This window comes from Aquarana catesbeiana, linkage group LG05, assembly GCF_042186555.1.
Source record: "Aquarana catesbeiana isolate 2022-GZ linkage group LG05, ASM4218655v1, whole genome shotgun sequence".
Taxonomy (NCBI): Eukaryota; Metazoa; Chordata; class Amphibia; order Anura; family Ranidae; genus Aquarana; species Aquarana catesbeiana.
In genome coordinates this window covers 563273000-563289436 of record NC_133328.1, presented here as the reverse complement: position 1 = coordinate 563289436, position 16437 = coordinate 563273000, and the positions used below count along the sequence as shown (strand labels likewise).

The 16437-nt window shown below is 41.9% G+C and overlaps 1 protein-coding gene across 1 annotated transcript in view; it reads right to left on the bottom strand.

The window, feature by feature from the left end:
- NECAB1 (N-terminal EF-hand calcium binding protein 1) overlaps positions 1-16437 on the bottom strand; it is a 316109-nt gene that overhangs the window by 44251 nt on the left and 255421 nt on the right. The window contains exons 6-7 of the mRNA XM_073631932.1: positions 12254-12390; positions 615-727 (exon numbers count right to left, since the gene is read on the bottom strand). Of these exons, the coding sequence (XP_073488033.1) occupies positions 615-727; positions 12254-12390 (250 nt within the window). The remainder of the gene's footprint in view (positions 1-614; positions 728-12253; positions 12391-16437) is intronic.

The following is a 16437-nucleotide window of genomic DNA, read 5'->3' as shown; positions in this document are numbered from 1 at the left end:
CTTGTGGAGGGTTCTGATCGTTCTCATTCATAGCAAAAAGGAATAGCAAGATAACATTTCCAGTAAACTCAAACATGTCTTCAGGATAATGACATCTCACTGTCTCAATGTTGGAAAGCAGTGCAAGGCTAGCAGAATATTGGTGCTTATTTGTTTTATAGGAAAAAAAGGGATCCTGCAAGGTCCCAAAAAATTGCCCTGTGATGTCTGTTGCTTTATGCAAATAAAGGACAAGATTATTAATATACCAAGTGTGCTGGTAAAGATCCTTATTTTCTTATGATTGCATAGTGGTTTCATCCACCAATTCACTAGAGCACCCTATATGAACTGCGGGCGAGCCTGTAGGAAATTGCTTCAATATCACACCACATTGGGAATGCTATTTAGAATGAATGCCGAATACCCATGGTGCGTTTTGCAACTATTTGAATTTGCGGGCAGATTTGTGGCAATTACACCCATGATTATAAATCAGCTAGTATGAATGCAGCCTTAATGTGAAAACCGTAACTGCATTTTAAAATTACATTCAAATAATGACCATATGAAGGGAACCATTTAAATCCTGTATATAATACATTTTTATAATGTCTATTACAAAAAAAAAATACCAATGTTGAACTGAGGGCTGTTAGGTGAAAAACTGTTATTTCTCTGAAGTCTTCGATTGGATCGTTTTCCTGACCATGGGATTGAAAGCACATGTGGCTTTGTAGGTCCTTGCCTGCAAATAAACAGATATCACAAGTTGAACTCAGAGACAAAAAAAAGGGGAACATTGGTTTTTGGCTTTGTGGGGCGATAGTTTTGATGTCAACATAGAGCCATACAGCTTTAAAGAAGCTCCAGTCATTTTTGTGTTTATTTGAAGTCACCAGCTACAAAAACTCACCTGTTCCAGGATCCAACCATGTGCTCACCCGAGCCCTTCCCTCCATCTTTTGTCCCTGGCACCGGCATTTCAACTGTGAGCACCCTGCTATGACAGCTTGTGGCTTCACAGCCAGGTTCCCACTGCGCATGCACAAGCCGCACTGCACATAGTAAATGGTGCCGCAGCCTTCTGGGACCTGTGACATGTCCCAGATAACTGCTTGGAGGGGGGGGGGGGGACTTCTGCTCTGATCGCCTAGGCGATCCAAGCGGAAGTGGGAGAGGATACCTGTTAAAACCAGGTACTCATCCCCCCACTAAAAAAATGCCATTTTGGGAAGGGGGGCCTTAAAGCAGAACATGCCCTTTTGAGTGGAGCTCCGCTTTAATGACAGATGTCAAATAAACAGGTCCTCTTTTCTCATATGTACACAAGGTTGAGCTATCACAAGGTTGAGGGGCAGAAGGATCCTTCCCTTCAGGTACAAGTGGCATGTGACTTACTCAACTTTCTCCCACATGAAAGCTCTGGTGACTGGACACTCAGACATCCAGTAAGTACTGTCCCATGATAGTCATGAGAGAGTCCTCTGTAACTTGGAAGTGTCTGTCCACCCCACTACCACCAATGACAACTCTATCTTCAATAGTGTAGGATCGATGACCAGGAATCCCCTGGCACCCACATATGGATCAATGGTAGTCAATGGGCCACAGTCTAATTATTTATCTATACATGGTCAGATTATGGCCCTAGAAGGTTTCATATTAGCTTTGTGTTTAAATAATTAACATGTGTGTGTACCTAAAAGTTTCTGCACATATATAAGATTCTTCTATCTTCGTAGACTTTTGTCTTCTGACGCTGTTGAGATTCTGTCATAAGTGCTCAGATTCTATGGCAGAAAGTGGAATCATCATGGACGTCAGAGAATAATGACACCCCATAACAAACAGAGTGTAGGATATTATGCCTCATTTGATTGTACAGGGCAGTGTAGTACTTGTAGTAGTTCCAAGATTACCAGCTGTAATTCTAGGACCCCCAGATTACAGACAACAGAGAGGGGTGGTGAACGGTCCTGTACAGCAATGCCTGGAAAAAATACTGAGCAACTCAGCATATAGCTGTTACTCCCTTATATGCATCCCAAGGTTTAATTTCCAATTATGAAAAGATTGTTCCTTAAAAGTAAGATAATGCAATTGTGTTTTTAAAAAATCACTTTAAAAGACACAAACTATCATAAAGAATCATAAATAACACAGCACGCCAAAAAGGGTTGAAACCTATGAGAGTCATCGTTGTTGTGTGTTCAGAGAATTTGTTCTCTCACTTCCTGGGGGTCATATTGATGACTGGGGAGATGTTCAAGCTGATCATTTTTTATGCAGCTTTTCTTTGTTCACATGAAGACAGATATTAATTTTACCTTATTATAATAAACAATGCACGTGTACACCATTGGGGGTCGTCTATGAATGCCACAATGTTCAGAGGTGTAATGCACATTGCATTTTTGTAATTTGATATATAGTGTCTATTGATACAATGGCCTACTTTATGTACATGCTGGTTATCCTGAAAAGATGGCGCTGCAATATTACGTTACATCAACATTGTACTTGGTTGATTTGGTTGATTTACTAAAGGCAAATCGTCTGTTCTCTTATCTACCGTAAGTTAAATTTAACTTTGCAAAGGAACTTTCCCTTACCTTATTGGTTTGAAGTAAAGCTCTGCTGACTTTCATCACCCAATTTTATGCAAGCAAACATCCTCTTTTTTTTTAATTCCCTTCATGTGATTTGGTATTCTTTGCAAAAATAATTTTCACCACATTCACTAAGCTAAGTGAATTTCATTGTAAAGTGAAAATTCAATTTGCAAAGTGAACATGTTTTACCTCTTTAGTAAATCAACTCCGTAGACTTGCATTGTGAGAAGGAGTCTCCCCAGAATCTGGAAAGCTGTGGCTTCCCTCTGCTGGCCACTTCAGAATATGCTGCCATAGAGTTATGCCCCGTACACACGGTCGGACTTTGTTCGGACATTCCGACACCAAAATCCTAGGATTTTTTCCGACGGATGTTGGCTCAAACTTGTCTTGCATACACACGGTCACACAAAGTTGTCAGAAAATCTGATCGTTCTAAACGCAGTGACGTAAAACACGTACGTCGGGACTATAAACGGGGCAGTGGCCAATAGCTTTCATCTCTTTATTTATTCTGAGCATGCGTGGCACTTTGTCCGTCGGATTTGTGTACACACGATCGGAATTTCCAACAACGGATTTTGTTGTCGGAAAATTTTATATCCTGCTCTCAAACTTTGTGTGTCGGAAAATCCGATGGAAAATGTCCGATGGAGCCCACACACGGTCGGAATTTCCGACAACACGCTCCGATCGGACATTTTCCATCGGAAACTCCGACCGTGTGTTCGGGGCATTACACCTTCGGATATCCCTGAGACTCCTTGGAACTACCAGAACGCCGGACCACCTGCCATATTATTAATATGATGTGCTCTACTCTTTTGTAAGTGTTTTTAACCCTTTTGGGATACATAAAGTTTTACTTCTGCACTTAGAGGCGCCTTTTTCTCTTTCTATTTTACTTTCAGAGTCTGCTTTTCTCTTCATGTGCTGCCGAGAGTGTACGAAGACCCTTTTACATTTCAACATAGACTGATATCTGCTTGGTCTCTTACTCAGAGCGCCCTTATATATACTTTATCTGGTTTTAGAGCAGAAAGTAAACAATATATATATATATATATATATATATATATATATATATATATATATATATGTATATATATATATATGTATATATATATATATATATATATATATATATATATGTATATATATATATATATCTATATTTTTTTTTTTTTTTCAAAATTGTCAGTCGTTCTTTGTTTTTAGTGCAAAAAAAAAATCAAATACCACCAAAAGAAAGCTCTATTTGTGGGAAAAAAAGGGCATACATTTTATTTGAATACAGTGTTGCACGACTGCCCAATTGTCAGTTAAAGTAACTCAGTGCCATATTGCAAAAAATGGCCTGGTCATGAAGAGGGGTAAACCTTCCAGAGCTGAAGTGGTTAAAAATAAATGTATTTTTAAGCTACAAAGCCGCAACTTCCCCAGTATGTATTTGATATTTGTATCATTTTAATACAATTTTTTTTGATGCTCTATTAGGAGCAGCACGCTCTGGAATACATAACAGCACCTGCTGGTGCCCCAAAACCTGTCATTTGCAATGAAGTGCTAGTGACATTAGCATACATGATTGCTTTTAATCAGACTGAAACATTTTGTTGTCATTTACCTAATTGCAAATCTCTTAGCTCTCAGTTAGCTTATGTGTTAGATAAAAAGATTAGAGTATTGGTGACATTTTATAGGACGTGGTGGAGTACACAGTGCTCTGCACATGTACAATAATACCACCTATTTACATCACTGCACTTTTTTTATCACAAAGCATAGGATTTTTGATAACTGTACTCAGTCAGTACATATAAAGTTACTATTCAGGTCATTTACCTAAACTTGTACCGTATTCCCATAGCACCCCATACTGGAATTCTCCCTATTATGGGTGGTGTAATGACCAAGTACTGTATACGACATCAGAACACCAACGTGAATTCATTAGAGCTTAGGTTTAGGTATAGCAATCTTTAGCAGTTAGTTACATTGGCCCAGCTTGGATCGATTTAAATATGTATGTGCCATACCTGTGAGATCCCCCTGGAAACTGGAAATCACTGTAGTAGGCAGCACTATTACAGTTATTGACACTCGTTTCTGGGTCCTGTGCCGAGCGATCAGCCTGCTGCATTGTGAGGTCAGGGGGTCGCTTGCAGCAGCCACTCGGCACAGGATTCTGAAGCAATTATCAATTACTATAAAAGGTCAGCAACCTTTTCCTTTTAAGGGCCGGATTCAATGTATGCGAATGCATGGAGGGCGCATTCACCTGCTAATAAATGAAGATAATAATAATCTTAACATAGTAATTATAACAGTACAGGTTTACCTCACTAAGATGCTTCACTAATACAAAGCCAGTTCACCCCGAGGAAGCATGTGGCTGGGGATTCGGATTTTTACTGCCCCCTCCCCCATCCTGGCACCCAAGGGTGGCTGAAGCTAGCCTGGTCTGGAGATGGGGTTCCTGTCCCTAGGGAAAATTGGGTTCCTGCCCTCAGGGGAGATAGGGTCCTCATCCCTAGGGGAGATGGGGGCCGCGTCCCTAGGGGAGATGGTGATGGGGTCCCGTCCCCAGGGGTGATGGGGTCACTGTCCCCAGGTGAGATGGAGTTACTGGCCCCAGATGAGATGGGGTCCCTCTTCCCAGGGGAGAAGGGGTCCCTGTCCCCAGGTGAGATGGGGTCCCTAACAGGGTCCCCCCATTGCAGTGTCCTCTGTACCCCTTCACATCACTCCCATAGTGTCCTCTGCCCCTCTTCCCCATAGCAAGTTTCCTGTGCCCCCCAAAGCAGTGTCCTCTGTCCCCTGTACCCCCCCACTGTAGTGTCCTCTGCACCCCACCCCCCCCCAAACACACAAAAACACACTGTGTAGGTAGAACTCTCCTACCTTACACAGGTGTATAGCAGAGCAGAGATCGGCATCACAGGTCTGGATGAGGGCAAGAACTGCTAAAGTTAACTTTTCACATTAACAGGCTGGTGATTGGTTGCTAGAATTGCCCAGCAACTAATCACCTGCTGTTTAATGTAAAAAGTTAACTCCAGCGGTTCCCCGCCCCCATCCAGCCCTGTGATACCGGCTGCTCGCCATTGTCCAATGAAGAGGACAACAGCAAAAATGTCCACAGGTCGGGTGGGGGATGCGGGTCGTCAACCCCTGGTTAATGGGATTGCACATTCAGGGGAAGTTTGAATCTTTTGATGTAATTTTTCTATTTTATGAATTTACTAGATATGGACTATATTTGATTGATTTATAATGTTATTGATCTCCACAGATTTTTTTTATTGATTTTCACCATTTTTACATATATTTATTATATATTGTAAATGCACATACTTAGCTGATTAGTAGATCTCTATTGATTCAAAATTTATCTGAGGGATAGCGCTCCACTATTTAGAGTTATGCTATAAATTACTGTAGTAGCAGTGCCTGCACAGTGATTTTCAGTTTCCGGGGGGGTCCCATAGGTATGGTATATTGCCATCCCTGGAATTCAATTCAAACTTCTGTTTGCTTTTAACATTTGATATTGAAATGAATGGACCAAATGAAAAACACATACTGTACACTATTATAAAGGAGTTAGCTCGAGGAAAAATTTACCATCCTTTAAATTTTCTCATCACTATGGATGAAAATGAATGCCAATTTGACCCTACTAACAAGCATTCTTAAAATGAAAAATTTTGAAAGAAATTCTACTTCTATATAGCCAGCTTTATTCAGTTTAGACAGCACATAAAGTAAAACTGACATGCAATTTCAGTAACTAATAGCAAGCATTCAGCTTTCAGTTTATGGAACAATGATGAGGAGCATTGAGCTCCTCCATATTTGTAGATGTTGGACCATGGAGGAGGTTTTGAAATTTACCTGACAAATTTGACAGTTTAGTTTCTCATCCCTAACCTCGGGAAACGGTAGAGGCCACCCTAAAGCCTCGTATACACGATTGGACTTTCCGCCAACAATATCGTGGAATTTTGTCTGAAGGGTGTTGGCTCAAACTTGTCTTACATACACACGGCACACAAATGTTGGCCAACAATTACGAATGTAGTGATGTACTACGTGGTTTATCAGCTCTTTAGCGCCACCATTTGGGCTCCTTCTGCTAATTTCGTGTTAGTAGAAGTTTGGTGAGTGTTGACTCGCGCTTTTCTTTTCGCGCTTTTCAGTTAGTTTCTGAACAGTCGTTCATCAACCAGCCATGTTGCGGAATCAGGGGAGATAACGTGTTATTTATTATTGGCCTTGGAGTTATTGCTTTGACATTTTTTTTTTGGTTGAATAATGATTTGATTTGGTATATTTTCTATATTTTTGGATGAATACAATGCACTTTTTGGTTAAGTTCTATTGGCAGATAGCATGTCTATTTTTTTTTTAATGCACAATAAAAACATTGTGTAGAATAATACTTGGCTATGTGTTTTACTTCAAATGACAGTTTGGGAGTAGGCAGTTACATTTAAAAAATACAATGTAAAATTGACAAGGGACACCAACATAGTTGTATCTTTGATCTTAAAAACTACGGGATAATGGTGTTGTGGTAACTTGACCAAAAAAATAAAAAAACATAATATTATTCTTGCTATCACTAGAAAAAAAAAGCCTTTTTAAATCCGTTTGGCAGAACTCCATCAGTATCACCAGCAAAGCAGCTTCATTATTATCCCATTAAAGAAGAAGAGAATTGTGCGCTGCATTTCGAGTTGTAATAAATTGCCACGTCGCGAATGTGAATTCTCCATTACGTACGCTAGTTCTAAAAGACCAACCGCTTCCGGCTCGTCCTTGCTTCCGAGCATGCGTATTTGTACTTTAGACTTTTGTCCGACGGACTTGTGTACACACACTTGGAAAATCCGACAACACACATTTGTTGGCGGAAAATTTGAAGACATGCTAGCCAACATTTGTTGGCGGAAAGCCCGACAACAAATGTCCGATGGAGCATATACACGGTCGGATTTTTCGCCAACAGCCTGTCATCCAACAATTCCTGTCGGAAAATCCGATCGTGTGTACGGGGCTTAGCCGATCCAGAGAGGTCACAGGGAACGGCTGCTAATGATTACTTTGAAGTAATGTTCACATCTACAGCTCAGGGAACATTGGTGTGATTAGCGAGCAGCTGCTATAAAAATAATATATATTTTGAAATATCATTAAATAATAGAATCAATATTAAAACGTACCTGTTTATTGTAAAACCTATTCTTGCTTTTTTCTGCAAAGTACAGTGGGTCAGAAGGGCATACTACATGGAGGCATGCAGGGCTGCTGTTAGTAATCATGGGGCCCCATACAGCCCACCTGGCAGGGACCCCCCCACATGACAGGGGCGGAGCCTGAACCAGAGCACCTCTCCATCTAGCCCACAGGCAGCCAGTGAAGAAGGAGACGGCATAGACTGTTTTCAATAGAGAAATGTAGGTTTGGCAAAATTGCAACAGTAGGTTTTACCACTTACCGACCGGCTCCTGTACATATACGTCGGCACTTTGAAGATGGATATCTCGGTAACGGCAGCAGCTGCTGCCACAACCGAGGTATCCATCTTTACAGGAGCCGGTTCTGTGTACGATAATGGTGGTCTCTGCGGCGGGTTCGCTGCGAGATCACCGTTATCGGCGGCGGGATAAGTGACACCCCCCCTCCCGCCACTCTCCCGCGCCCTCCACCGCTTACCGGAGCCGTCGGTAGCGGCGGAGGCGATCGGGACCTTTCTGTGCCTGGGTATGGAGACGAGTGAGGCTAAGATGGCCGCCACCCGTCTCCATACCATTGGACGGCTGAAGCGACGTCATTACGTCAGCTCCGCCCACTTTTCTTAAAGGCATATTTTTTTTATGTCATTTTTTCAAACGACTTTTTTTTTTTTTTTTTTTGCATTTTAGTCCAAATATGAGATCTGAGGACTTTTTGACCCCAGATCTCATATTTAAGAGGTCCTGCCATGCTTTTTTCTATTACAAGGGATGTTTACATTCCTTGTAATAGGAATAAAAGTGAGAACATTTTTTTTTTTTAAACAGTGTAAAAATAAATAAAATATTGTAAAATAAATAATAAAAATATAAAAAAAAACCCCATCCCGACGAGCTCGTGCGCAGAAGCGAACGCATACGTGAGTAGCGCCCGCATATGAAAACGGTGGTCAAACCACACATGTGAGGTATCGCCGCGACCGGTAGAGCGAGAGCAATAATTCTAGTCCTAGACCTCCTCTGTACCGCAAAACATGCAACCTGTAGAATTTTTTAAACATCGCCTATGGAGATTTTTAAAGGTAAAAGTTTGACGCCATTCCACGAGCGGGCGCAATTTTGAAGCGTGACATGTTGGGTATGAATTTACGTGGCGCAACATTATATTTCACAATATAAAAAAAATTGGGCTAACTTTACTGTTGTCTTATTTTTTTATTCAAAAAAGTGATTTTTTTCCAAAAAAAGTGCGCTTATAAGACCGCTGCGCAAATACGGTGCAAAAAAAAGTATTTCAATGACCGCCATTTTATTCTCTAGGGTGTTAGAAAAAAAAACAATATATAATGTTTGGGGGTTCTAAGTAATTTTCTAGCAAAAAAACCTGTTTTAAACATGTAAACACCTAAAATCCAAAACGAGGCTAGTCCTTAAGAGCCCTTTCACACTGGGGCGGGGGCGGCGTCGGGGGTGAAACGCTGCTATTATTAGCAGCGTTTTACTGTCGGTATGCGGCCACTAGCGGGGCGGTTTTACCCCCCGCTAGCAGCCGAGAAAGGGTTAAATACCACTGCAAAGCGCTTCTGTAGAGGCGCTTTGCCGGCGGTATAGCCGCGCCGTCCCATTGATTTCAATGGGCAGGAGCGGTAAAGGAGCGGTATACACTCCTCTCCTTCACCGCTTGGAAGATGCTGCTAGCAGGACTCTTTTTACCGTCCTGCCAGGGCACCGCCCCAGTGTGAAAGGGCTCTAAGTGGTTAAAAACATGCACAGAGCACAGTGTCCAAATGTATTTAACATATAGAGTGCAGATCAGGGGTATGTATGTAATTTACAGAATGCAGGTGTCAAGAAGATGTAATGAACAGAGTGCAGATTTAAGAAGTATGTATTGTACAGTGTGCACTAGTCAGGGGTATGTACAAGAGGATGTAATATACAGAGTGCAGGAATCAGAAGTGAGTAATGTACATGTTTCAGGGGTCAGGAGTGGGCAATGCATAGAATGCAGGGGTCTGGAGTATGTAACATACAGAGTGCAGGGCTCAGGAGTGGGTAACGTGCATAATTCAGGGGTCAGGAGTGGGTAACGTGCATAATTCAGGGGTCAGGAGGGGGGACATGCATAATTCAGGGTCAGGAGTGGGTAATGCATAGAATACAGGGGGTCTGAAGTATGTAACATACAGGGTGCAGGAGTCAGGAGGGAGTAACCGGCAAAGGCAGCAAATGGGGGTATACAAACGTTATCCCCCAAGTCGCATTTGATGGCCAAAAATAACTCATACCATTGAAGGGGGCCGCTTGCAACTGTGTACAATGAATGTTTTTTAGGGATTAAATCAGGAGGCAATTAATTGCTTCCCCACTGCCCAACAAACACCCTCTGAAACGTGATCCACTGTGGATCACTCTTCAGTGGACAACACAAACATTCACTAATACACAGCAATAATGCCCCTGAGACGTGTCACTCCAACCATGTGGTTACTGTGGCAGCATTTAATACTGTATATCAACATAATAGAAAGTACAGCATGGAAAATAATTTTACTCTGGACACAGTGAATACCCATAATCTTTTAGACATGGGGGAGAGCAATATGCGGTATGGCCAACCTTATGCTCACAGCCTGGGCCCAGTCTCCACCTTCCCCCAACAGCCCCCCCATTGCCGACTTTCCAAGCACCTGGTCCTGTCTGCTTCTTCTATCTGGAGTCAGTGTGCAGTGCTTCTTCTGGGGGAAGGATCCTCTGGTGCTGGGAGCAGAAAGCAAACTATTTAACAAGCTTCAGGAATAATCTGCAGTCGCATGTCCAGACAATTATATTAAAGTCCCGGTCTCTTCTATATCAAAAAGCCGTCCGGGACTTTAATGTAATTGTCTGGACATGCGGCTGCAGATTACTTCCGAAGGTGGTTAAATAGTTTGCGTTCTGCTTTCCCCCACACACATTAAGGCATAGGATCTGAGTGCAGTACCCATAATTTGGGAGTCCCCTCCGGTCCCTACCTGGTACAGGAGGGCTGGTGGTACCCCCTTGTCGGCGGGCCCTGCATGGGGCGCAGTAGGGCACATTACATGGGGGTGGGGCACAATACATGGAAGCAGGGCACATTTTGGGGCACACAGCAGGGCACATTACAAGGGATTAGGGCACCTGGGATCAGAGCACTTTAACAGGATCAATGCACATGGGTTTAGAGCACATGGGATCAGAGCACATGGGATCAGAGCACATGAAATCAGGGTACCCTACAAGAGCTCAGTGCAAATGGCAGGGCAGTGGTCTTCTTCATTCGCAGAGCTAAGCAGGTAAGCGGCTGTGATGAGTTTTCTTCTGCCATATTGTTCCCCCCTCCTGTTTGTAATGTTGCATACAAGCATCTGGGATGGACAGGAGGGGAGCAGAGGCCAGTGAGGAGCAGCACTGCACAGCTACACAAGCAGAGCCGCTTGCTTCTGTAGCTGTACATGAGTCAGCAGAGGGGATGCAATCTACCAGTCAGCTGCCTGGGTAGATCACCGCAGAACCCCTAGTTAACTCTTGCAGAACCCTAGGGTTCCGTGGAACCCTGGTTGAGAACACTGCTCTAGTCACATCAAGTTAAATATCCTAAAAACACTTATGACCTTGTAAACTGGTGAAGTGATAAAGCAATCACAGCTTGTAAAGGATTTTCAGCAAAGGGGTCTCCTCACTGGAGTGCAGATAGGGGAGGTTATTCAGGTTATTCACGAAAGGCAAATCCACTTTGCAATACAAGTGCACTGCAAGTGCACTTGGAAGTGCAGTCGCTGTAGATCTGAGGGGGACATGCAAGGACAATAAAAAAAGCATTTTGCTTGCACATGATTGGATGATAGAAATCCCCTCATTTCTATCTTCCCCTCAGATCTACAGCGACTGCACTTCCAAGTGTACTTACAGTGAAAAGTGGACTTGCCTTTAGTAAATAAACCCCAGGGTGCTGCAGACCTTCAGTGTCCTCCCAAAACTGAATTAACAAGTATGAATGATCTTAGTAAAGACATTAAAATGTAAGGATAAACTATCCCTTTAAAAGATATAAAGTAGCCAAACACAAAATATGTTCAATTCTGGCATTTAAAAATTATGAATGTTGAATTTGGCACCTCCCCAAAGCAACCAATCAGATGCTTACTTTGTTTGCTTGAGCTATAGTTATCACAACTGAAATATGACTAACTGCTATGGACAGCACTCCCTCTCCCCTCTCTTTTTACAGAGCCCTACTGAGTATACAGACAGACATTTCTGTAAAAGTTTTTGACAGCAAATGTGCAAATTTCACACATAGTACAGATCAATTCGTGCAAAAGTGGATCTGAACCTAAATAATAAACAGATGTGAGCTCTATGAACTAGTACTTTTTGAAGCTTGCCCAAACCCACCTTTCCTGGCGTGTCTGCTCCTCCGTCGTTTCCATGGCACATTCTAATGAGTTCTGGAGAGACTGCAGCTGGTTCAGTGTTTCCTTCAGCAGAAAACGTGTCACAAACTGTTCCAGTTTTGAGGCATTCTGATATTGCTGAAATAAAACAGAAGTGTCAAGTGTGAATAATTTGGGTCTTTCAGAACCTTGCCTTCATTGTACCCAGGCAGTTTTCAAGATAAACATATAATAGGAACCAAAATGAGCAGGACCAAAAAAAGAAAATTCATATGTAAAAATCAACCAGCTGAGATTCTCAAGAGGAAACAACATTTCCAAACCACGTTAATGGATTTCATAATGAGACTTGAAAACTTGAACACCAGCTAAAGGAACATAACTGCCTCTTTGCCAGCAATCATATAATGACCTCGGCTATTTCAGGCAACTCTTTTTATTTTTTGCTGAGTCAACAGTAATTACAGAGCCAACAACTAAAACTTGCACAAATGCAAGGATCAAAAGAAATACACAAAACAAATACTACAAAACAAGTAGACGAAAACAGTTAAAAATAATTAAAGTACAGCCAAAGCTCGTTTGGCTGTAGTTCTCCTTTGGCTCACAGGAGTGCAGTTTGTTCTGCACTCCTGTGACCCATTTTCAGCAGGCAGGGGGCTGAAGCTCGCTGTCGGCTGACATCACAGAGCCAGTCCCGGCTGGGGAAATACCATGACCATATGGTCGGGAGCCACCCAGGAGCCTGGACCGACACTTGGCTCAGCTGTTCCCACCACCTCCACAGCTCAGTGTTCCAGTGAGCGTAGGGGGGGGGGGGGCGCAGAGCAGAGAGCGGTGACTGACAGTCACCAGTTCTCTGCTCTCAGAGCACTGAGAACTGAGGAATCAGTAATGTTTGATCACTCAGTTCTCAGTCTTAGAGCTGGCGGGGGACAGATGCAGCATCAGTACTTACCTAGGTAAGTATGATTTCTAAACTCTTCCTCTATAATAACTCTTTTTCTTCTTTTTAATTGCAGGTAAACAATGGATGCTAAGCAGAAGCAACATGCCGTCATTGATACATCATTGATTGATGACAACATTGATAGAACAATGTTTTTTATTGGTGGCTCTTGTCAATGGTGTCATCACCATAAAAATGATGTAGCCTTCTGTGAATGTTGGTTAGCCTGCACCCTTTATTCATGAAGAACTCAATGACTATACCTTACTTCTGCATGGAAACCATTTTTTACCTGCAAAAAAAAAAAGAAGTAGAAAAAGAGTTACTATAGAGGAAGAGTTACTCTACTAATATGTGAAATTTGAATGACCTATGTAAGAGTTATGTAAAAAGTTAAGTTCACTTTTGCATCCCTTTTGGTACAGCCCTCGTATTTCTAAAGCTATTTACAAAAATTGAATTTAAACTTTAAAGAGGTTATATTACCTTACTTATACAGGAAAGGGCATCCCTTGACCACCATATCCTTGTTTTTTGAATCAGGTAATTTTTATTAAACATATTTTTTTCAGTTTAAAACAAAACTTGAACACAGAAAGCATTTCCACAAAACATGTGGAGATACAAGAAAAACATACAAAGTAAAAGAAAATATTAGATTCAAGTAGATGATGCGACTTCAAAAACAAGTCATATCCTTCATATAAGATCTTCCAATGCAGTGATGGGTATGTAGTGACGAACTGTACATTTCTTACCAATGATAGATCAGGACAGTAGGGTATACATTAAATTCTTATCATGCCAGAACACAATATGACCACCATATACTTACCTGCACTCTCTCGAGGCTCCTTGCTCCCCTGCAGCCAGTGTTGGCATCAACTGTTTTGGCAACTCAACAATGATGGAAAACCCTTAGTCATATGACAGTATAATACCAGTATAATTTTATTGACGAAATTAACACTATTTTAGCCAACAATTCAGATGACTAAAATACATCTAAAACTAAAATGGCATTTCAGTCAAAAGACTATGACTAAGGCCTGGTTCACACATATGCAGGTTGCCGTTTGCATATTCAGGTGCATTTTGCATTCTTCAATACATGTTTTTGATCCATTGAAGTCTATGGAACCAAAAACCAGAAAAAAGTCCCTAGCCCTTTCCATAAAATGCATTGATGTGAACATGACCCATAGGAAACCATGTTAAATGGACTGTAGTGTGTTTCTGCAAAACTGAAAACGCACAAAGAAATGCATAGATGTAAACCAGACCTAAAACGAAATCGTAATTTGATGTCAAAATTAACGGCTAAATCTGTGTCTGTAGTGCATGTTCACACCTTAATACCATAAATAATAACATGTTATTAGATTTTTACTTCAGGAGTATGTAATGAGTTTGAAAATTCTAGAGAAATGCCTAAAAAATGCATTACAATTTAACTAAACCCATTAGATTTTGTTGACTAAAATAATTTTAGTCAACTAAAATGTACTGGACTAGTCGACTAAAATAGGAATAAAACTAAAACAATCCAGATAACTACAATACGACTAAAGCTAAAAGGGCATTTTAGTTAAAAGACTATGACTAAAACTAAATTGAAATTTGACATCACAATTAACACTGATAACAAATGGATTTTAGGCTTGGGTACCAACACAGGAAAGCAGGTTCCTCCATAATAAATATTCTCAATGGCTGCAAAGAAGAGGAGCTGCAAGGTAAATCAAGCATTGGGGGGACTTGCGGTGCTCTTTCCATGTATGTTTGTGCTGCATTAGCAAGGTGACAGTGGTTCTTTAATATATTTGTATAATTGAAAGTTTATTTCACTAAATTTAAATCTTCAGATGCCATTAAAAGAATACCCAGTGGTCCTTCCATTATGGTTCTTGTTCAAGCAAGTCCTGTTATGGGGTGAAAAACAGCTTCCAGCTGTGCTCCTGCATTGTCACCCATCACATACATCCCTGATGGAGTCTATATGTAGCCGTACTTACACATATTGCAAATGCATACTTCACAGGTAAACCTGTTCTGGAGCACTGATGTGCAGATGATGCTGAACCAAGTGTGTGTATATACAGGAAGTAGCTGAAAGAGGCTGGGGGGCCTTTATAGTACACATTGCTTTAGCCACAAAATAAACAAAGGGAAATGCTTCCTTTTTTGAGTATAAAAATCCCTGCATTTTCTGTGTGGCAAATTAACAATTTTATTATACAAGTTCTGTTGTTGGTGAGCTGTCCTAAATATTGTCCTAAAATGTTCACCATTACTACAGTGTAGTGAGGAGGGATTGGCGACACAGGAGCAGGAGGGAGAGGATGGGTGGGTGTGTATAGATAGACAACGCACCACTATCATACAACAAATAACATGTTATTGAGTGACACATTTATTTACTTGGGGCCAAAAATACCAGGATGGCTCAGAGATATTCTCAATGCCTGCTCACCATTGGGAGCCATATGATGCTGCACAGCCTCCAGGTTGTGTACTACATTTTTCAGATGCCTGGACTGCTACCACTGTCTGGCATGGGCAGCAGAAGATAATCAACAAAAGAAATAAGTGCAGTGGGGACCTGGGGGGTGGGGTGAGGAGGTTGTTAAATCTCACTTGTTCAATAATAATAAAAAGCTGGATGAACTAGGAGATGGCTGCCTGAGAGAACAGCTCCCGCCGTTGCATCCCTTTTATCATTACTAACGGAGGTAACTGTCGCTTATCCTTCCGTGTCACGATGGGAACATCTTCCCTACACACCTCTGCCTCACGGTCCCGCTCGCCCCGCGAACCTACAGGGAACCCGAGCCAAAGCATCCCTGAAATTTTCAGGACACAGAGGAACAATATGGCGTTGTCCCCTCGCAGCTTCTCACAGGCTCTGGAATCGCAAATGGCGGGACAGTTGATTACACCCCAAATGTCGCCCCCTCTGACATCGGGAGCATCAGATAACCCACAACCTCCCAGCCTCAACATACACGATTTAAGGGCTATTGCAACTGACATTAAGGACACTCTGTCAGCCGCCATTGCTGAGCTGAGAGTGGATATACACACCTTAAATGACAGAGTTCTTGAAGTTGAGAAAACCACAGCGAAACATGACACGGTCCTCCGAAAAAGCCACACGCTGGATTGATACACATATCCTGCAGCTGAGAGAGACACAACGCTGCATTGAAGACCTCGTTAACCGCGGACGCCGCCAC